General features: G+C 45.1%; 2 protein-coding genes across 3 annotated transcripts; both read left to right on the forward strand.

Annotated features, from left to right (window-relative positions):
• The first annotated feature begins 7,916 nt into the window (after window positions 1-7,916).
• Window positions 7,917-10,914, forward strand: LOC135548194 (UDP-glucuronosyltransferase 2A1-like). Of its 2 annotated transcripts, none has more exons than XM_064977540.1 (2): window positions 7,917-7,991; window positions 8,423-10,914. In XM_064977540.1, the coding sequence occupies exon 2, from the start codon at window positions 8,427-8,429 to the stop codon at window positions 10,023-10,025; it is 1,599 nt and encodes a 532-aa protein (XP_064833612.1). In that variant the 5' UTR covers window positions 7,917-7,991; window positions 8,423-8,426; the 3' UTR covers window positions 10,026-10,914. The 2 variants fall into 2 exon arrangements, with proteins under 2 accessions (XP_064833612.1, XP_064833621.1); XM_064977549.1 differs by having other exon boundaries at window positions 7,968-7,991; window positions 8,494-10,914.
• A 4,089-nt stretch (window positions 10,915-15,003) lies between these two features.
• Window positions 15,004-16,481, forward strand: LOC135548224 (neuronal acetylcholine receptor subunit alpha-5-like). The gene is made up of 3 exons (XM_064977598.1): window positions 15,004-15,054; window positions 15,221-15,952; window positions 16,260-16,481. Exons 1-3 carry the CDS (start codon window positions 15,019-15,021, stop codon window positions 16,416-16,418), a joined length of 927 nt encoding a protein of 308 aa, XP_064833670.1. The 5' UTR covers window positions 15,004-15,018; the 3' UTR covers window positions 16,419-16,481.
• Window positions 16,482-23,285: the final 6,804 nt, after the last annotated feature.

The following is a 23,285-nucleotide window of genomic DNA, read 5'->3' on the forward strand; positions in this document are numbered from 1 at the left end:
GAAAGTATTCGGCCCCCTTGAACTTTGCGACCTTTTGCCACATTTCATGCTTCAAACATAAAGATATAAAACTGTATTTTTTGTGAAGAATCAACAACAAGTGGGACACAATCATGAAGTGGAACGACATTTATTGGATATTTCAAACTTTTTTAACAAATCAAAAACTGAAAAATTGGGCGACCTTGCAAAATTATTCAGCCCCTTTACTTTCAGTGCAGCAAACTCGGGACTCCAGAAGTTCAGTGAGGATCTCTGAATGATCCAATGTTGACCTAAATGACTAATGATGATAAATACAATCCACCTGTGTGTAATCAAGTCACCGTATAAATGCACCTGCACTGTGATAGTCTCAGAGGTCCGTTAAAAGCGCAGAGAGCATCATGAAGAACAAGGAACACACCAGGCAGGTCCGAGATACTGTGACTGTGAAGAAGTTTAAAGTCTGGCGGATTTGGATACAAAAAGATTTCCCAAGCTTTAAACATCCCAAGGAGCACTGTGCATGCGATAATGTTGAAATGGAAGGAGTATCAGACCACTGCAAATCTACCAAGACCTGGCCGTCCCTCTAAACTTTCAGCTCATACAAGGAGAAGACTGATCAGAGATGCAGACAAGAGGCCTATGATCACTCTGGATGAACTGCAGAGATCTACAGCTGAGGTGGGAGACTCTGTCCATAGGACAACAATCAGTCGTATATTGTACAAATCTGGCCTTTATGGAAGAGTGGCAAGAAGAAAGCCATTTCTTAAAGATATCCATAAAAAGTGTCGTTTAAAGTTTGCCACAAGCCACCTGGGAGACACACCAAACATGTGGAAGAAGGTGCTCTGGTCAGATGAAACCAAAATTGAACTTTTTGGCAACAATGCAAAACGTTATGTTTGGCGTAAAAGCAACACAGCGCATCACCCTGAACACACCATACCCACTGTCAAACATGATGGTGGCAGCATCATGGTTTGGGCCTGCTTTTCTTCAGCAGGGACAGGAAAGATGGTTAAAATTGATGGGAAGATGGATGGAGCCAAATACAGGACCATTCTGGAAGAACACCTGATGGAGTCTGCAAAAGACCTGAGACTGGGACGGAGATTTGTCTTCCAACAAGACAATGATCCAAAACATAAAGCAAAATCTACAATGGAATGGTTCAAAAATAAACATATCCAGGTGTTAGAATGGCCAAGTCAAAGTCCAGACCTGAATCCAATCGAGAATCTGTGGAAAGAACTGAAAACTGCTGTTCACAAATGCTCTCCATCCAACCTCACTGAGCTCGAGCTGTTTTGCAAGGAGGAATGGGAAAAAATTTCACCAGTCTCTCGATGTGCAAAACTGATAGAGACATACCCCAAGCGACTTACAGCTGTAATCGCAGCAAAAGGTGGCTCTACAAAGTATTAACTTAAGGGGGCTGAATAATTTTGCACGCCTCCAATTTTTCAGTTTTTGAATTGTTAAAAAAGTTTGAAATATCCAATAAATGTCGTTCCACTTCATGATTGTGTCCCACTTGTTGTTGATTCTTCACAAAAAAATACAGTTTTATATCTTTATGTTTGAAGCCTGAAATGTGGCAAAAGGTCGCAAAGTTCAAGGGGGCCGAATACTTTCGCAAGGCACTGTATATGACCCATTACCTTTTATGTTTAAGTCAACATTAACCTTGTAATGGCTTTCCTCCTCTTCGTCTGAGGAGGAGTAGCAAGGATCGGTCCAATACTCAGAGTGGTAAGTGTCCATGACATTTTAATAATCACTGAACACGACAACATACAAAAATAACAAAGTGTAACGGTTTTCTATATGCGAAGGAGAGTCGGACCAAAATGCGGCGTGGCTATTGAGATTCATGTTTAATGAAAAAACACACTAAACACAAACACTACAAAACAATAAACATAACGAACACCAAAACAGCCTAATACTGGTGTAAACTAGTACACGTGTCACGGCTTTCGTTGTGGGAAGGAGGAGCGGACCAAAATGCAGCGTGGTTGTTATTCATTTTATTATAATAAAGAAACTATACACGATAAACTAACAAAATAACAAACGTGCGAAAACCAAAAACAGCCCTATCTGGTGCAAAACACAGAGACAGGAACAATCACCCACAAACACACAGTGAAACCCAGGCTACCTAAATATGGTTCCCAATCAGAGACAATGACTAACATCTGCCCCTGATTGAGAACCATATCAGGCCAAACACAGAAATAGACAAGCAAGACATCCAACATAGAATGCCCACTCAGATCACACCCTGACCAACCAAAACATAGGAACATACAAAGTAAACTATGGCCAGGGCATGACAACACGACAGACATAAGGACAGGAAAAGGAACAAAAGGACAATCACCCACGAAACACTCAAAGAATATGGCTGCCTAAATATGGTCCCCCCCCCCCCCCCCAAGGTGCGGACTCCCGGCCGCACACCAAAACCCATAGGGGAGGGTCCGGGTGGGCGTCTGTTCACGGTGGCGGCTCCGGCGCTGGACGTGGACCCCACTCTAACAAAGTCTTAGTCCATTTTCCTCTCGTACTTAGATAGGCGACCCTCGCCGCCGACCTTGGCCTAGTAGTCGTCATCCAGGACCCCACTGGACTGAGGGGCAGCTCGGGACTGAGGGGCAGCTCGGGACTGAGGGGCAGCTCGGGGCTGAGTTAGCTCGGGACTGAGGGGTAGCTCGTGACTGAGGGGTAGCTCGGCACTGAGAGGAAGCTCAGCACTGAGAGGAAGCTCAGCACTGAGAGGAAGCTCAGGCAGGTAGTTGGCTCTGGCAGATCCTGGCTGGCTGGCGGTTCTGGCAGATCCTGGCTGACTGGCGGATCTGGAAGAGTCTGGCTGACTGGTGGATCTGGAAGAGTCTGGCTGACTGGCGGATCTGGAAGAGTCTGGCTGACTGGCGGATCCTGGCTGACGGGCGGATCTGGAAGAGTCTGGCTGACTGGCGGATCCTGGCAGACTGGCGGATCTGGCTGCTCCATGCTGACTGGCAGCTCTGGCTGCTCCATGCTGACTGGCGGCTCTGGCTGCTCCATGCTGACTGACGGCTCTGGCTGCTCCATGCAGACTGGCAGCTCTGGCGGCTTCTTGCAGACTGGAAGCTCTGGCGGCTTCTTGCAGAAAGGCAGCTCTGGCTGCTCCATGCAGACTGGCAGCTCTGGCAGCTCCTTGCAGACTGGCAGCTCCTTGCAGACTGGCAGCTCCTTGAAGACTGACAGCTCCTTGCAGACTGACAGTTCCTTGCAGACTGGCAGCTCCTTGCAGACTGGCAGCCCTGGCTGCTCCTTGCAGACTGGCAGCTCCTTGCAGACTGACAGCTCCTTGCAGACTGGCAGCTCCTTGCAGACTGGCAGCCCTGGCTGCTCCTTGCAGACTGGCAGCTCTGGCTGCTCCTTGCAGACTGGCGCTGAACAGGCAGGAGACTCCAGCAGCGCTGTAGAGGAGGAAGGCTCTGGTAGCGCTAAACAGGTGGGAGACTCCGGCAGCGCAGGAGAGGAGGAAGGCTCTGGCAGCGCTGGAGAGGCGAGGCGCACTGTAGGCCTGATGCGTGGTGCTGGCACTGGTGACACTGGGCCGAGGACACGCACAGGAAGCCGTGTGAGGGGAGCTGCCACCGGAGGGCTGGTGTGTGGAGGTGGCACAGGATGGGCTAGACTGTGAAGGCGTACTGGAGATCTTGAGAGCAGGGCTGGCACAGGACGTGCAACGCTAGGGAGGTGCACAGGAGGCCTGGTGCGTGAGGCTGGCACAATCTTCACCAGCCGACTAACACGCATCTCAGGACGAGTATGGAGCGCTGACCCAGGTGCCATCAAATCCCCGACACGCTCCGTCGGGCGAATTCCATGCTTAAAGCACCAACACAGCAACTCCCTCTTAACTCTCTCCTCCAATTTCCCCATTAATTCCTTCACAGTCTCTGCTTCGCTCACCTCCAACACCGGCTCTGGTTCTGGTCTCCTCCTTGGCTCCTCACGATAAACAGGGGGAGTTGGCTCAGGTCTGACTCCTGACTCTGCCACACTCTCCCTGTGCCCCCCCAAGAATTTTTATGGGCCTGACTCTCGGGCTTCCATCCTCGTCGCCGTGCTGCCTCCTCATACCAGCGCCTCTCCGCTTTTCCGCCTCCAATTCTTCCTTGGGGCGGCAATATTCTCCAGGCTGTGCCCAGGGTCCTTCTCCGTCTAGGATTTCCTTCCAAGTCCAGAAATCCTTATTTCGTATCTCCTGCTGCCGCTGCCTGTTGTCACGCCGCCTGGTCCTGATTCTGTAACGGTTTTCTATATGCGAAGGAGAGTCGGACCAAAATGTGGCGTGGCTATTGGGATTCATGTTTAATGAAAAAAACACACTAAACACAAACACTACAAAACAATAAACGTAACGAAAACCGAAACAGCCTAATACTGGTGGAAACTAGTACACGACAGATATAAGGACAGGAAAAGGAACAAAAGGACAATCACCCACGAAACACTCAAAGAATATGGCTGCCTAAATATGGTTCCCAATCGGAGACAACGATAAACACCTGCCTCTGATTGAGAACCACTTCAGACAGCCATAGATTCACCAAGAACACCCCACTAAGCTACCATCCCAATACATGTGAAAAAAACCCAAGACAAAACACACCACATACAAAAACCCATGTCACACCCTGGCCTGACCAAATAGATAAAGAAAACACAAAATACTAAGACCAGGGCGTGACACAAAGTGAATGAAAACGGAAACAACAAAACAGGAAACAATCAACCACGAAACACAGGTGGGAAAAGGCAACCTAAGTATGGTTCTCAATAAGAGACAACTAACGACACCTGCCTCTGATTGAGAACCATACCAGGCCAAACACAAAAACACAACATAGAAAAACGAACATAGACAACCCACCCAACTCCCGCTCTGACCATACTAAAACAAAGACATAACAACAAGACTAAGGTCAGAACGTGCCAGTACCCCCCCCCCCCCTCCCCCAAAGGTGCGGACTACAGAGCCGGAGTGATGGGCAATTCTGGCAGCTCCTGACTGACGGGCTGCTCTGGCAGCTCAGGACAGACGGGTGACTCTGGCAGCTCAGGACAGACGGGCGACTCTGGCAGCTCAGGACAGACGGGCGACTCTGGCAGCTCAGGACAGACGGGCGACTCTGGCAGCTCAGGACAGATGAGATACTCTGGCAGCTCAGGACAGACAAGAGACTCTGGCAGCGCTGGACAGGAGGGAGCACCTGGAGGAAGGAGACGGAGAGACAGCTTGGTACGTGGGACTGCCACCGGAGGCCTGGTGCGTGGAGGAGGCACCGGATAGACCGGACCGTGGAGGCGCACTGGAGGTCTCGAGCACCGATCCTGCACAACCCTACCTGGCTGGATGCTCCCCGTCGCCAGGCTAGTGCGGCGAGGTGGAATAGACCGAAATGGGCTGTGCTGGCGAACCGGGGACACCGTGCGTAGGGCTGGTGCCATGTATCCCGGCCCAAGGAGACGCACTGGAGACCAGATGCGATGAGCCAGCTTCATGGCACTTGGCTCGATGCCCACTCTAGCCCGGCAGATACGAGGCGCTGCGATGTAACGCACCAGGCTATGCCTGCACACCGGGAACACTGTGCATCTCACGGCATAACACGGTGCCTGCCCGGTCCACCTCTCTCCACGGTAAGCACAGGGAGTTGGCTCAGGTCTCCTACCTGACTTAGCTACACTCCCCGTGTGCCCCCTCCCCCCCAATACATTTTTGGGGCTGCCTCTCGGGATTCCTTGACCGCCGTGCCAACTCCATTCTCCGGTATCCCTCCTCGCACTGTTCCAGAGAATCCCAGGCGGGTTCCGGCACTCTCCCTGGGTCGACCGACCACCTTTCTATCTCGTCCCATGTTGTTACCTCTTCCAGATAGCGCTGCTCCTTACCACGCTGCATGGTCCTTTGGTGGTGGGTGATTCTGTAACGCTTGTCGTGGGTGGAGGAAGAGGAGGACCAATACGCAGCGTGGTAAGTGTTCATGATACTTTAATAATCACTGAACACGACAAAATATAAAAATAACAAAGTGAATGAAAACGAAAACCGAAACAGTCCTGAATGGTGACACAAACAACAAAACAGGAAACAATCACCCACGAAACACAGGGGCTAAAAGGCTACCTAAGTATGATTCTCAATCAGAGACAACTAACGACACCTGCCTCTGATTGAGAACCATACCAGGCCAAACACAAAAACACAACATAGAAAAACGAACATAGACAACCCGCCCAACTCACGCCCTGACCATACTAAAACAAAGACATAACAAAAGAACTAAGGTCAGAACGTGACAAACCTTTTATACCCTTTTATATACACTACCCTTTATATTACCCTTACATTACACTTTTATATTTTATTAACTCTAGGTTGGTAAAATACAAAATAAAATAAAAACATTTTTTAACAGTGGCTACATTCTCAGAAAAGCAGTGTTATAATCCACTTGAACAAGCTTCACTGAAGAATTCAGCTGTGAATGCTCTTGTATGAGCAAAAACTACTGTTTTAATGTAACTACTTTCCAGCTTCTAAGACCATCTCTTTGCATTACAGAGGTGTCTTGAGATGAGATTTTAAGTCTGTGAGCCTGTTAGAAACTGGGGGACATAGTTGGGGACTTAAGTCAGTCAGAGTCTACCTGATACAAAAACAAGAGTTGTTGTTTTGCATTCTGTTCATCCCGCCTTCTGATTTCACCTATCATTCAGATGAAATATGGCAAGCCATAATGGAAGCATAAACTCATACCTTCTCATATCTTTACTGGTTGTTTCTTGGAGAACCAACGATGGTGGGGAAATTCTACTATTTCCCTTAGAAGGTAGCCACTGGTTGAACATGGACAATCTGATCAAGGCTCTTCACTCTCAGGGACACAGCGTCACAGTGGTACGGCCAACTAAAGTTGGTATATTAAAGAAGGGTCTCTACATTACAGTTTTCTTACAATACCTGTCACTGATGATGTGGAATATGAGGAATTTGTAAAGCCAATCGTGAAGAAAGTAATTGATATAGAGAGAGGAAAGAGCTCTGTATTAAACTTTATACATTTTCAAATCGAGATGTTCTCTGCAATGTCTAAGGTTCATGGACTGGAATGTGACACGGCAACTGCTGTATTGAAAGACAAGGATTTAATGAAGACCATAAAAGAGAGCAAGTATGACCCGGTGTTTACTGACCCAGCATGGGGGACTGGTATTTTGGTGGCTCACTATCTTCAGGAACCTCTAGTCTACAATGTACAGTGGGTAAACAGTGGAGTGGGACGTTAAGCCATTGCACCATCCCCTATGTCTTATATTCCAATGACTGGATCAGGGCTCTCACACAAAATGATCTTCACAGAGAGAGTAAAGAATGTGCTTTTCCATTTGCTTTGGGAAGCTCACGACAGATGTTTTATTCAGCCACATTACCAAAATGTTTGTAATGGGTTCTTCCAACCAGGTGTGGACTTCTATGAGTTATTACAGGGAGCTGGTCATTGGCTCATGAGAGTTGACTTTGTGTTCGAGTTCCCTTGTCCCGTCATGCCTAATTATATCTATAGAGGGTTCCAATTTATGGGGGGGTTCCAATTCTCCCTATCGTGTGGGGTAGAAAAAGCATGAGGTAGTTCTATATGGGTAACTCTGAGGGCTTCCTTGAAATGTTTGGACGAGAAAATATTGTTGTTTGACATTGTGAAATGTGTCTGCAATGTTAAACAGTATTTAAATGTGTAATTTTATGCATCCAAATTATAATCATTCACTGAGTTTTGAGTAACCATCACTGTGACTTTAAGAAGTGGAAAGGAAATCATACAGGCAGTACTTTGACCTTAACTTAACCTGTATAAACCAACAAACCAACAAAAGCCAAAGTTAACTGCACATTTTACACGTGGCTTCCATACACATAACATGAAGATCATCTGGTAAGTAATATTGCACTGCATCTTACCTCCAGACTGTATAAGCTAATAATAATTATGTTAAGTTAATGTTCATCAACAAGGATGAAATGTATTGTGAGATATTGTTCACATACTGAATCAAATGTGAATCTAAATGAAGAATAAAGTCTCATATTCATTGTCTCAAACTCTCAAAACCCTAATGGGAATTAATAAGGCACTATTGAGAACAGCTTTTCATGGTCTTTCATGATTTGTATCAAATCAAATTGTATTAATTGGTCGCATATGGATATTGAGCAGATATTATCGCAGGTGTAGCAAAATGCTTGTACATAAATGAGAATATATATATATATATATAATCAGCTCACTGACAATATATCAAAATCCATTCAATGTGTTATTCAAACTGAATATGATTTCCTATCTCTGTTTGTTTTATATTTCAGATAAATGATGACATACATTGGAAGCATGACTTTGTGCCTTTTTTTATTTCTGTTGATTATGTGTGGTTCAGTTTGCCATGGTGGGAAGTTGCTGGTCTTTCCTGTGGAGGGAAGTCACTGGGTTAACATGGACATTTTGATCAAGGCTCTTCACTCTCAGGGACACACCATCACAGTGGTACGAACGACAAAAAGTTGGTATATCAAAGAAGAATCGCCCTACTACAGTTCTATTACAATACCTGTCACTGACGCTATGGATGAGGAATTTGTAAAGCCAATTATTAAGAAAATAATTAATATAGAGAGAGGAACGAGCTCTGTATTAAACTTTATACATTTGCAAATCGAGATGATCTCTGCCAGGTCTAAGTTTCATAAATATGCTAGTGACTTAGCAACTGCTGTATTGAAAGACACTGATTTAATAAAGACCCTAAAGGAGAACCAATATGACCTGGTGCTTACTGACCCAGCATGGGGAGGAGGTCTATTGGTGGCTCACTATCTTCAGCTACCTCTAGTCTACAATGTACGGTGGGCAATCAGTGGAGAGGGACATTTAACTATTGCACCATCACCAATGTCATACATTCCAATGACTTTATCAGGGCACTCAGACAAAATGACTTTCACAGAAAGAGTAAAGAATATGCTTTTGTATTTGCTATCTGCTGTTCGGGACAGGTTGACTGTCTGGCCACATTACCAGGCTGTTTGTGATGAGTTTTTCCAACCAGGTGTCGACTTTTATGAGTTATTACAAGGAGCTGATCTGTGGCTCATGAGAATTGACTTTGTGTTTGAATTTCCTCGTCCCACCATGCCTAATGTTATCTACATGGCAGGGTTCCAATGTAATCCTGCCAAACCTCTTCCCCAAGAACTGGAGAAGTTTGTTCACAGTTCTGGGGAGCATGGAGTCATTATCATGTCTTTGGGGACTTTCGTTACTGAATTACCACATGATATAGCTGATGTGATTGCTGCTGCTTTTTCCCAAATGCCTCAGAAGGTAATCTGGAGACACAAAGGAGACAGGCCAGCTTCTCTGGGCAACAACACCTTAGTAGTTGACTGGATGCCTCAGAATGATCTGTTAGGACACCCTAAGACAAGGCTGTTTGTAGCTCATGGAGGAACAAATGGGGTTCAAGAGGCTATCTACCATGGAATTCCTGTTGTGGGTCTACCTCTGTTTTTTGATCAATATGACAACCTCCTTCGTCTGAAAGAGAGAGGAGGAGCAAAGCTTTTATCCATGGCAACAGTAGACAAGAACAATAACTTCCTAGAGGCCTTACAGGAAGTTCTGGATGAGCCGTCCTACAGGATGAACATGCAGAGACTCTCCAGGCTACAACGGGACGTGCCAATGGAACCCCTGGACACTGCCCTCTTCTGGATTGAGTTTGTCATGAGACACAAAGGTGCTGCTCACCTGCGTACAGAGTCCTACAGAATGCCTTGGTACTCCTACCACTCTGTAGATGTTGTCCTGATGTTGTTGGGTGTTGTTTCAGTGGTTATTCTTCTTCTTGTTGCAATAGTAAGATATTTATGCATTAGAAAATGCTTGAAAAGAAAGATTAAAAGTGAATGAATGAGCAGATCCAATTCTCCACATTCTGGTGCACACAAATAGTAGGATATATATGACTTAAAGCTGTTATATGGAACAATACCCAACAAAACTCCTATAGGTATGCGAGTTATGGAACTGTCATTCTCATTGAAAGCAAGTCTAAGACGCCGTAGATCTGTTCTATGTGTGCTATCTCTATGCTTCCCATGTTTAAGTATCTTTTTGCTTCTTTTACTTTCGGTTTTGTACACCAGGTTCAAACAGCAGGAAATACAACATTTTTGGTTATGGAAAATATATTTCACAGTGGTTTAGATGATACAATGATTCTCTACACTACACTTGCTTGTTTTGCCACATAGACTGAAATTAGGCAAACGATTACAATTTTAGCAACCAGGAAATGGCAGAGTGATTTCTGCATAGTACATCTTTAAATCATGAAAATGTATAATGTCGAATTGATGCCAACATAATAAAATGCTTATGTATAATTTAGTGTGAAATATATTTCTTGTCAAGTATTTCCAGATGGTTGTGCATTTTGTGATTCAATTCTACACTGCAAATATTTACTGTAAGTGTTACAATCACAGTGTTAAAGATTTTTTACTCTGTGTAGTGTAAAGAAAAATCTAAACCTCATCCATCATTATCATATTTACCATCATGCTCTATTGCAGGTTGATGTTTAGTATTGTTTGTTGCAATATCTGTGTTTTTGCATGTACATTGATCTTATGCTACAGAAAGATACATACTTTGCCAGCCAGCATAATGTAATTTGCAGGCCTGATGTGTTAGGTGTTAGGGAGAAACTAGGCCATCAAAGAAAGCCCATATGATGTATGTAATGTATTGTCATAAAGGGTTTAATCTTAATTAAACTATAACACTTAGGCACTCACTTCGTGAAGGCTACAGGCCTGGAAGTGAATGAACAAATGCAACAAACTCTGTCACTAACAAACACAGTAATGGGTGGTAACTCGATCATTCCCTCAAAAGGCAGACTGGTAAATATACAATTAAGGCTTTACACCCTACAGTGTTAAAATATAATAAACTTCTAGGGTACAAATGCTGTCTGATGGAGTTGACTGTTAACATCTGCTACAGAGTTCACACTTTCAAAACTGTTATTTTAACACCAGTTAAGTTGGACTCATATATACATTCTGATATAATACAATGTACAATCTCCGAGTTCAATGTACACTCGTGATTTTGCTGTGTACAGCTTAAATTGACAACCTCATAGCCTTAAATAATAACATAGCATTTAGAAGACGCTTTTATCCAAAGTCACGTACAGTCATGCGTGCATAATTCTTTTGTATATGAGTGGCCCCAGCTCTCACAAACACATATTGCATATTCCAAACAAGTACAAGTTGGTGAAAGTCCACAAACACAGAAACATTGTGGTCACTCAGATTAACTCACTCACTCTCATCAAGGGATTTTACGTTAATGTCACATTCTGACCTTTAATTCCTTTCTTTGTATTTATTTAGTATGGTCAGGGCGTGAGTTGGGTGGGCAGTCTATGTTTGTTTTTCTATGATTTGGGGATTTGTATGTTTCGGCCTAGTATAGTTCTCAATCAGAGGCAGGTGTCATTAGTTGTCTCTGATTGAGAATCATACTTAGGTAGCCTGGGTTGCACTGTTTGTTTGTGGATGATTGTCTATGCTAGTTGCTTGTGTCATCACAGGTCTCATTTATAGCGTCACGGACTTTATTGGTTTTGTGTTCAGTGTATTCTTTAATTAAATATTCACCATGAACACATACCACGCCGCATTTTGGTCCCCTGATCCTTCTCGCTTCTCCTCTTCAGATGAAGAGGAGGAAGACCGTGACAGAATCATCACATGTTTAGTGAGTCCGCCAGATCAGAGGCAGTAGGGATGACCAGGGATGTTCTCTTGATAATTGTGCGAATTGGACCAGTTTCTGCCCTGCTAAGCATATAACGTGTACTTTTGGGTGTCAGGGAAAATGTATGGAGTAAAAAGTACATCATTTTCTTTAGGAATGTAGTGAAGTAAAAGTAAAAGTTCAGATACACCCAAAAAATACTTAAGTAGTACTTTAAAGTATTTTTTACTTAAGTACTTTACACCACTGCATGGCCACATCTATTTGTCAGCGGTGAATGAGGACATAAGGTTGAAGATATTGCTCTGTCCACGTCAGTGCTTCTCTCCTACTATCTACTTTATTTGTTTCTTTAACCTGTCTCCTCCCCTTCATCTACACTGATTGAAGTGGATTTAACAAGTGACATCAACAAGGGATCATAGTTTTCACCTGGATTCACCTGGTCAGTCTATGTCCTGGAAAGAGCAGGTGTTCTTAATGTTTTGTACACTCAGTATATAGTGTAGTGCAATCAAATGTCTCTCATGAGGAGAAAAGTAATTCATGGTGAGCTCCAGCAAAAGTCTTGTCAAATGGATCTGCTTGTAAAAAGAGATGACTCATCCCTCTCTCTCTCTCTCTCTCTCTCTCCATAGCTCTCCGTAGCTGTCCGGAACGCCGTACTAGCACAACGTACAGCTCCTCTTTAAAAACAAAGTTGCCTTTCACTGGCCCAGATTCACACACCGAGCCAAAAAATGTTGATAAAATCTGAATGAAGGTGGGATCGTCATTGAATAGCAATGGCGAGTTTCTGCTTTGTTCAAGTTTATTTGTCGCTCGTCTCTGAATCTGTGAGTGCCAATATAGGCTGTTCTAGATAGCGCAGATTGAAAAAGTGCTAGGCTGAATGTCATGAATCCTGCTCCAAACTGTCAAATTAGGGTTTGTAAGGTAATGAAAAGTAATGGAAATTAGTTGAATAATTGTTTCCAATGTAATTCAAAAAAGCACACTTTTAAATATGGTCAATCAATAAAAATAACTACATATCAGCCATTATCGGAATGACCCTTTAGTGCATGTCTGTGGGGTTGCGTGTGCCAGTATGGTGTTGCGTGTGTGCCAGTGTGGTGTTGCGTGTGTGCCTGTGTGGTGTTGCATGTGTGCCAGTGTGGTGTTGCGTGTGTGCCAGTGTGGGGTTGCGTGTGTGCCAGTGTGGTGTTGCGTGTGTGTCAGTGTGGTGTTGCGTGTGTGCCAGTGAGGGGTTGCGTGTGTGCCAGTGTAGTGTTGCGTGTGTGCAAGTGTAGTGTTGCGTGTGTGTCAGTGTGGTGTTGCGTGTGTGCCAGTGTAGTGTTGCGTGTGTGCCAGTGTAGTGTTGCGTGTTTGCCAGTGTGGGTTTGCGTGTGTGCCAGTGTGGGGTTGCGTGTGTGCCAGTGTGGGGTTGCGTGTGTGCCAGTGTGGTGTTGCATGTGTGCCAGTGTGGGGTTGCGTGTGTGCCAGTGTGGGGTTGCGTGTGTGCCAGTGTGGGGTTGCGTGTGTGCCAGTGTGGGGTTGCGTGTGTGCCAGTGTGGAGTTCCCCGAGGAGAGAGAGCGCGACATTCCAGCAGCAGGTATTCCATAATGACAGACAGACGAACTAGATTCAATTCAAAATATAACTTGTAGCAGTTATCTCGCAAGTTAACTAACATATAGCTAACTAAGCATTCATTTCGTTGTTGCCTTTCCACCGGCACTGTAGAGCCTATCTGAGATGTTAAACAACTGGGATTCCCCCCTATTAAACAGTAGACATGTAATTGCGACAACGTAAAAATATTCTAAGAAATTGACAAATACATTTTTGTGCATAGATCTCCCTCAAAACATAAATATTTGTGCCTTATATATAAACAGGTCTCGTTAATACCTTGCTCTGAAGAAGCCTACCTTATCCATTTGTTGAATGAGAGAATCATTTTTATGGAGACAAAAGTATTTGGTTTGTAATGTTGAAAAAGCCAAGCCTGCACACCCTGCTCTCCGGATAGAGAGTTGACCACATGTTGACAACATGTGACTAACAGTCCATCTCTATCTGGGGGGCTAAGTGCCTTGATCAAGGGCACAACAGCAGGAGAAAGACGTGGTAGGTCTATATGGAATCAGACACTTCATCTTTCCAGTGTCAATAATGCTTACTTTTTCATGTAGGCTATAATAATAGTCATTCATTTTTTTAGTTAAAGGTCATATAGAAGTAATGGAAAATGAGTTTAATCCACTAACAGTGAATAATCAGAGGTCTCTATAACAATCTCTAATGTACCGACTTGGAATAATACAGCTCCTACACTACTTCCATCTGATTGTTCAAAAGACCAATTAATTAAAACAATCGGAATTGTGTAAATGCAGTCTTAGTGGCCTCATCACAGAAAATATCTTCAATAATGTAATAAGATGATTAAAGAAATTCATAAAATATAATGACAAAGCTGTAAAACATTAACCTAAATATAAACCATCAACTTAGTGAATACCATTGGTGTTTAATATGAGGGTTTCAACATTTTTTACTATGTCAGTATGTGTTTGTTGTCAGTGTTTTGGCATCAAACTGGTAGCAGTTGTGTTGCAGAGTTAATTGAATAGAATGCTTTTGTTGATTAAATGCTTTTTTAATTAATTAGGTTATTTTCTCTTGAACCATATGGTCTATCTACTAGAAACTCATGGACAATATGGACACAGATATAATACATTAATACTATATATTCATTCTTTTTTTAAATACGTTTTTCAAGTATAAATTACGAAAGTTACGATAGATTGCCATAGATTGTGTTAAATACCAAAATTGAAGATTCCAGTAACTTTGGGAAATTACCGGTAGCTTTGCAACCCTACACAGCATAGACTATATTTTGAACAGCACAAATTCAATGAATCCAACACATCAAGAAAAGCCCGATTCAACCCCGTAGAAGATAAACAGATGTGAACCCTTTCCTCTAACAGTGCCGATGGGTGTTTTGAGGGCTCTGTCACCAAGGCTGTTGTCAAGTATGATGGCACCATCATCTGGACACAGCCCGCTAACTACAAGTCAGCCTGCATCATCGATGTCACCTTCTTCCCCTTTGACCTGCAGAACTGCTCCATGAAGTTTGGCTCCTGGACCTATGATGGCTCACAGGTTGTAGCCTACACAGCATTGTGAAACAGTCTGCAGTATAGTAATGACCATACAGTCTCTAATTGATCTCAGAAATGTGTAAATCTCTTGTTTATACTTTGGGGAGTTGAAGGGAAGATACATCTGTTGATGTTTCATCTTTTCTAACCTTGTATTCATTCAATAGGTTGACATCCTCCTGGAGTACTTCCATGTAGATAAGAGGGACTACTTTGACAATGGTGAATGGGAGATAGTGAAAGCAACAGGCAGCCGTGGTCTGAGGATGGACGGTCCCTGCCACATCCCCTTCATCACCTACTCCTTTATCATCCGTAGACTGCCGCTCTTCTACACCCTCTTCCTCATTATCCCCTGTATCGGCCTTTCCTTCCTCACCATCCTGGTCTTCTACCTGCCCTCCAACGGCGGGGAGAAGATCTCCCTGTGCACCTCTGTGCTGGTGTCCCTCACCGTCTTCCTCCTCGTGATCGAGGAGATTATTCCGTCCTCCTCCAAGGTCATCCCTCTTATCGGGGAGTACCTGGTGTTCACCATGATCTTTGTCACGCTCTCAATTGTCATCACCGTCTTCTCTATCAACATCCACCACCGCTCCTCATCCACGCACCAAGGCATGGCGCCATGGGTGCACCGTATCTTCCTGCACAGGCTGCCTAAGCTGCTGTGTATGCGCAGCCACGTGGACCGCTATGCTACCCCAGACGAGGCCAGGGAAGGACTGACAGGGAGAGAGTGGGCAGGACTGGCAAGAAGAGAGGGGGTAGTAGGGGCCATTACGAAGGGTTCTTCACCAGAGTCCACCCCTCATCTCTCCTCTAGGAATAACCTGCAGGCTGCTTTGGACTCTATCCGCTACATCACCATGCATGTGGTCAAGGAGAACGAGGTCAGAGAGGTAAGATCCCATTGAGTTACAGAGAATCAGTCTGCCCCTCAGTATCAATGACAAAGTTGGCCAGAGAGAATATTGTGTTTGTTTGTTATGACTTGAACACCATTCAAAATCAATTCTATAGTACTGAATTTAGGTTTTTGAAGTCTTACTGTAATTCTCGCTATATATTCATCATCTCCATACTGTATGTTTGTCTCCATCCTCTGATTGTCACATGCAACTGCACCTCTGAGTGCAAAGCCCTCCCAGCCTGTGTCAACGAGGTCATGTGTTGGTGTCTGAAGGGCGTTTTGGTCTCTCTCTCCAGGTGGTGCAGGACTGGAAGTTTGTGGCTCAAGTTCTGGATCGTGTGTTCCTGTGGACCTTTCTCCTGGTCTCAGTACTGGGCTCTGCTCTGCTCTTCATCCCTGTCATCTACAAATGGGCAAACATCATCGTCCCCAACCATGCAGGCGGCAGCGGATAAGACTAAACTGAGACTAAGTGCACTGAGCACAATAATTTCAGAGACACTACAGTCAGTGCAGATAAAGAGACACTTACTCACGTGGGTGTGGGAGACCAGTTATAATTGCAATGGATTCTAGTTCCATCATCATTTTGGATTTGTGTAAATGAATGAGGGATTATTGTCTCTATGTTGCTGTATCTGTTTATAGATTAAATTAACAATCAATTGTTTTATATTCTGAAAGGAGGATACCTCCCTATAGGCATATCTCACAAAGTAAAGTATAACAATGAATACAATTCTCCAGGTTACTGTCTTTCTTGCCTCTGAAAAACAGGCTTCTCACAGTTAAGGAGACAGGATTATGGAATGCTGGCCACATGAGACTAGCTAATAGTTAACAGGTGTTAATTCACAACTTTTAATCCACCCCTTTGTAAATAAGTGTACAGTACCCTTTACGATTACCCTTTTATATACAGTGCCTTGCGAAAGTATTCGGCCCCCTTGAACTTTGCGACCTTTTGCCACATTTCATGCTTCAAACATAAAGATATAAAACTGTATTTTTTGTGAAGAATCAACAACAAGTGGGACACAATCATGAAGTGGAACGACATTTATTGGATATTTCAAACTTTTTTAACAAATCAAAAACTGAAAAATTGGGCGTGCAAAATTATTCAGCCCCTTTACTTTCAGTGCAGCAAACTCTCTCCAGAAGTTCAGTGAGGATCTCTGAATGATCCAATGTTGACCTAAATGACTAATGATGATAAATACAATCCACCTGTGTGTAATCAAGTCTCCGTATAAATGCACCTGCACTGTGATAGTCTCAAAAGTCCGTTAAAAGCGCAGAGAGCATCATGAAGAACAAGGAACACACCAGGCAGGTCCGAGATACTGTTGTGAAGAAGTTTAAAGCCGGATTTGGATACAAAAAGATTTCCCAAGCTTTAAACATCCCAAGGAGCACTGTGCAAGCGATAATGTTGAAATGGAAGGAGTATCAGACCACTGCAAATCTACCAAGACCTGGCCGTCCCTCTAAACTTTCAGCTCATACAAGGAGAAGACTGATCAGAGATGCAGCCAAGAGGCCTATGATCACTCTGGATGAACTGCAGAGATCTACAGCTGAGGTGGGAGACTCTGTCCATAGGACCACAATCAGTCGTATATTGTACAAATCTGGCCTTTATGGAAGAGTGGCAAGAAGAAAGCCATTTCTTAAAGATATCCATAAAAAGTGTCGTTTAAAGTTTGCCACAAGCCACCTGGGAGACACACCAAACATGTGGAAGAAGGTGCTCTGGTCAGATGAAACCAAAATTGAACTTTTTGGCAACAATGCAAAACGTTATGTTTGGCGTAAAAGCAACACAGCGCATCACCCTGAACACACCATACCCACTGTCAAACATGGTGGTGGCAGCATCATGGTTTGGGCCTGCTTTTCTTCAGCAGGGACAGGAAAGATGGTTAAAATTGATGGGAAGATGGATGGAGCCAAATACAGGACCATTCTGGAAGAAAACCTGATGGAGTCTGCAAAAGACCTGAGACTGGGACGGAGATTTGTCTTCCAACAAGACAATGATCCAAAACATAAAGCAAAATCTACAATGGAATGGTTCAAAAATAAACATATCCAGGTGTTAGAATGGCCAAGTCAAAGTCCAGACCTGAATCCAATCGAGAATCTGTGGAAAGAACTGAAAACTACTGTTCACAAATGCTCTCCATCCAACCTCACTGAGCTCGAGCTGTTTTGCAAGGAGGAATGGGAAAAAATTTCAGTCTCTCGATGTGCAAAAATGTTAGAGACATACCCCAAGCGACTTACAGCTGTAATCACAGCAAAAGGTGGCGCTACAAAGTATTAACTTAAGGGGGCTGAATAATTTTGCACGCCCAATTTTTTTTTGATTTGTTAAAGAAGTTTGAAATATCCAATAAATGTCGTTCCACTTCATGATTGTGTCCCACTTGTTGTTGATTCTTCACAAAAAAATACAGTTTTATATCTTTGTTTGAAGCCTGAAATGTGGCAAAAGGTCGCAAAGTTCAAGGGGGCCGAATACTTTCACAAGGCACTGTATATGACCCATTACCTTTTATGTTTAAGTCAACATTAACCTTGTAATGGCTTTCCTCCTCTTCGTCTGAGGAGGAGTAGCAAGGATCGGACCAATACTCAGAGTGGTAAGTGTCCATGACATTTTAATAATCACTGAACACGACAAAATACAAAAATAACAAAGTGTAACGGTTTTCTATATGCGAAGGAGAGTCGGACCAAAATGCGGCGTGGCTATTGAGATTCATGTTTAATGAAAAAACACACTAAACACAAACACTACAAAACAATAAACATAACGAACACCGAAACAGCCTAATACTGGTGTAAACTAGTACACGTGTCACGGCTTTCGTTGTGGGAAGGAGGAGCGGACCAAAATGCAGCGTGGTTGTTATTCATTTTATTATAATAAAGAAACTATACACGATAAACTAACAAAATAACAAACGTGCGAAAACCGAAAACAGCCCTATCTGGTGCAAAACACAGAGACAGGAACAATCACCCACAAACACACAGTGAAACCCAGGCTACCTAAATATGGTTCCCAATCAGAGACAATGACTAACACCTGCCCCTGATTGAGAACCATATCAGGCCAAACACAGAAATAGACAAACAAGACATCCAACATAGAATGCCCACTCAGATCACACCCTGACAAACCAAAACATAGGAACATACAAGGTAAACTATGGCCAGGGCATGACAACACGACAGACATAAGGACAGGAAAAGGAACAAAAGGACAATCACCCACGAAACACTCAAAGAATATGGCTGTCTAAATATGGTCCCCCCCCCCCAAGGTGCGGACTCCCGGCCGCACACCAAAACCCATAGGGGAGGGTCCGGGTGGGCGTCTGTACACGGTGGCGGCTCCGGCGCGGGACGTGGACCCCACTCTAACAAAGTCTTAGTCCATTTTCCTCTCGTCCTTAGATAGGCGACCCTCGCCGCCAACCTTGGCCTAGTAGTCCTCATCCAGGACCCCACTGGACTGAGGGGCAGCTCGGGACTGAGGGGCAGCTCGGGACTGAGGGGCAGCTCGGGGCTGAGGTAGCTCGGGACTGAGGGGTAGCTCGTGACTGAGGGGTAGCTCGGCACTGAGAGGAAGCTCAGCACTGAGAGGAAGCTCAGCACTGAGAGGAAGCTCAGGCAGGTAGTTGGCTCTGGCAGATCCTGGCTGGCTGGCGGTTCTGGCAGATCCTGGCTGACTGGCGGATCTGGAAGGGTCTGGCTGACTGGTGGATCTGGAAGAGTCTGGCTGACTGGCGGATCTGGAAGAGTCTGGCTGACTGGCGGATCCTGGCTGACTGGCGGATCTGGAAGAGTCTGGCTGACTGGCGGATCCTGGCAGACTGGCGGATCTGGCTGCTCCATGCTGACTGGCAGCTCTGGCTGCTCCATGCTGACTGGCGGCTCTGGCTGTTCCATGCTGACTGAGGGCTCTGGCTGCTCCATGCAGACTGGCAGCTCTGGCGGCTTCTTGCAGACTGGAAGCTCTGGCGGCTTCTTGCAGACTGGCAGCTCTGGCTGCTCCATGCAGACTGGCAGCTCTGGCAGCTCCTTGCAGACTGGCAGCTCCTTGCAGACTGGCAGCTCCTTGCAGACTGACAGTTCCTTGCAGACTGGCAGCTCCTTGCAGACTGACAGCCCTGGCTGCTCCTTGCAGACTGGCAGCTCCTTGCAGACTGACAGCTCCTTGCAGACTGGCAGCTCCTTGCAGACTGGCAGCCCTGCCTGTTCCTTGCAGACTGGCAGCTCTGGCTGCTCCTTGCAGACTGGCAGCTCTGGCTGCTCCTTGCAGACTGGCAGCTCTGGCTGCGCTGAACAGGCAGGACACTCCAGCAGCGCAGGAGAGGAGGAAGGCTCTGGCAGCGCTGGAGAGGCGAGGCGCACTGTAGGCCTGATGCGTGGTGCTGGCACTGGTGATACTGGGCCGAGGACACGCACAGGAAGCCTGGTGCGGGGAGCTGCCACCGGAGGGCTGGTGTGTGGAGGTGGCACAGGATGGGCTAGACTGTGAAGGCGTACTGGAGATCTTGAGAGCAGGGCTGGCACAGGACGTGCAACGCTAGGGAGGTGCACAGGAGGCCTGGTGCGTGAGGCTGGCACAATCTTCACCAGCCGACTAACACACATCTCAGGACGAGTATGGAGCGCTGACCCAGGTGCCATCAAATCCCCGACACGCTCCGTCGGGCGAATTCCATGCTTAAAGCACCAACACAGCAACTCCCTCTTAACTCTCTCCTCCAATTTCCCCATTAATTCCTTCACAGTCTCTGCTTCGCTCACCTCCAACACCGGCTCTGGTTCTGGTCTCCTCCTTGGCTCCTCACGATAAACAGGGGGAGTTGGCTCAGGTCTGACTCCTGACTCTGCCACACTCTCCCTGTGCCCCCCCAATAAATTTTTGGGGCTGACTCTCGGGCTTCCATCCTCGTCGCCGTGCTGCCTCCTCATACCAGCACCTCTCCACTTTTCCGCCTCCAATTCTTCCTTGGGGCGGCAATATTCTCCAGGCTGTGCCCAGGGTCCTTCTCCGTCTAGGATTTCCTTCCAAGTCCAGAAATCCTTATTTCGTATCTCCTGCTGCCGCTGCCTGTTGTCACGCCGCTTGGTCCTGATTCTGTAACGGTTTTCTATATGCGAAGGAGAGTCGGACCAAAATGTGGCGTGGCTATTGGGATTCATGTTTAATGAAAAAAACACACTAAACACAAACACTACAAAACAATAAACATAACGAAAACCGAAACAGCCTAATACTGGTGCAAACTAGTACACGACAGATATAAGGACAGGAAAAGGAACAAAAGGACAATCACCCACAAAACACTCAAAGAATATGGCTGCCTAAATATGGTTCCCAATCAGAGACAACAATAAACACCTGCCTCTGATTGAGAACCACTTCAGACAGCCATAGATTCACCAAGAACACCCCACTAAGATACCATCCCAATACATGTGAAAAAACCCCAAGACAAAACACACCACATACAAAAACCCATGTCACACCCTGGCCTGACCAAATAGATAAAGAAAACACAAAATACTAAGACCGGGGCGTGACACAAAGTGAATGAAAACGGAAACAACAAAACAGGAAACAATCAACCACGAAACACAGGTGGGAAAAGGCAACCTAAGTATGGTTCTCAATAAGAGACAACTAACGACACCTGCCTCTGATTGAGAACCATACCAGGCCAAACACAAAAACACAACATAGAAAATCGAACATAGACAACCCACCCAACTCACGCTCTGACCATACATACCTTAAGGGAACTTTTTGACAATCACCGTATGGTTAGTGAGAAAGTCCCTATTGGAACTGTACGGTCCCTTACTAGACGTCCGAAAACATTTTTAAAATTCGGTGATGGCGTCGGGCCGAGCGGCAGGGCCAGACCTACCGGGAAGTCATCAAATGAACTTTGTCGGACATTCGGTTTTCGTTTTATAAAATAATCAAATTTTGGTCCATTTTTCCGCTATGCCGGAAGATCCCACAAGAGGGCATAAGCAATCATATTGCTATTGGACAAAACGTCCCGAATCACGACGTGCCATATCTCGAAAACTGAAAATATTTCGAAGCCGAAACTTGGTGAGCGTAGGTTTGGCATAATGGGCAGATGGCCCCGAACAAGATGGCGTCTAGGCCTCAGCGGTTTTTGAGTTATGGCCATATTTCTGGGATTAAACTTCACGTCAAAGTCAAGGAGCCTCCGGTGTCAATAAAAAAAAATCAGCCATTTATCTATCGTCATTTAAGAGAAATCGTACGATGACCAGATTGTGATGTTCAGATATAGGTGGTTTTTTTTTCAACGGTTACAGATCCAGTTGCAGGGTGTTCATACGAATATTTTTAAAGTGTGCTGCGGAGCTCTGCGACATTTCTGTGATTTTCTATGATTTTCTGAAATAACACACACTCACTAAACCCTCCGTAAATAACTCAGTTCTTAACGTAAAGACTTAAAACTCAGGATTCTGTAAAGGCATACCCCAATGAGGATATGAGTTTATTTATAGCTTCCTGTGCCAACAGGAAGTGCCTTAAATGGTGTCATAGTGGCTGTATCCAAGGGTTAAAAAGGTCAGATCTTTTCAAAACTTCATATGTGATTAGGCAGCCCTCCTGAACTGTAAAATCACTCATTTCTCCCAACAGATGTCAAAGAAAATCTCTCACACACACACACAGCAAGGATGGAGTGACAAAGTGCGGTGTTTAAAGACACAGAGAGCAGGCAATGGCATAAACATGATCCCAAGGCCGTGCCGAGTCCAACGAGGCGCCCCGCTTGACCGTAGCTCGCTCGGTCTGAGCGCAGCGACCATGAGAAAAATAGGCCCACAATGAAGCCTGCACCACAATGTCATTTGATTTTGGGTGACAGCGGCGGAACCGTTAGGTTTAGAAGGACAATTCAAACACAGGACTGTTCCTAAGGTCCTCCCGATCTGTGCAAGCCTAACCTTGACTGTGTGGCATTAACCTTTCACAGTTAAAAGAAGGTGTTTACATAAAAACAGTGTGCATTGACTTCTCTCCCCATAGGAATACATTGCCTGCTCCCCTAAATACAACCTGGGGTCTTTATGGGTTATGAATGCTGTATGAACCTGTCTTCTATGACATTCCATCAGACCACTATGAGGTCTACCTGTGTCGATTCTAAGCTTCCTGGAGCAACCGGAAGTGGTTAAATTGACCCAAAAGGTATTTGGATGTACATCACCTCCAAAGGTGGAAATGACTCTGCATTATTCAA

Source organism: Oncorhynchus masou, chromosome 1 (genome assembly GCF_036934945.1).
Source record: "Oncorhynchus masou masou isolate Uvic2021 chromosome 1, UVic_Omas_1.1, whole genome shotgun sequence".
Lineage (NCBI taxonomy): Eukaryota > Metazoa > Chordata > Actinopteri > Salmoniformes > Salmonidae > Oncorhynchus > Oncorhynchus masou.

What these genes read in the sequence shown, in the direction of transcription:
- LOC135548194 (XM_064977540.1), top strand. Translation starts at nt 8,427, where the DNA reads ATGATGACATACATTGGAAGCATGACTTTGTGCCTTTTTTTATTTCTG.
- LOC135548224 (XM_064977598.1), top strand. Translation starts at nt 15,019, where the DNA reads ATGAAGTTTGGCTCCTGGACCTATGATGGCTCACAG. An exon ending in GGACCTATGATGGCTCACAG is followed by an intron (nt 15,055 to 15,220) that starts GTTGTAGCCTAC and finishes TTCATTCAATAG; the next exon opens with GTTGACATCCTCCTGGAGTA. An exon ending in AGGAGAACGAGGTCAGAGAG is followed by an intron (nt 15,953 to 16,259) that starts GTAAGATCCCAT and finishes CTCTCTCTCCAG; the next exon opens with GTGGTGCAGGACTGGAAGTT.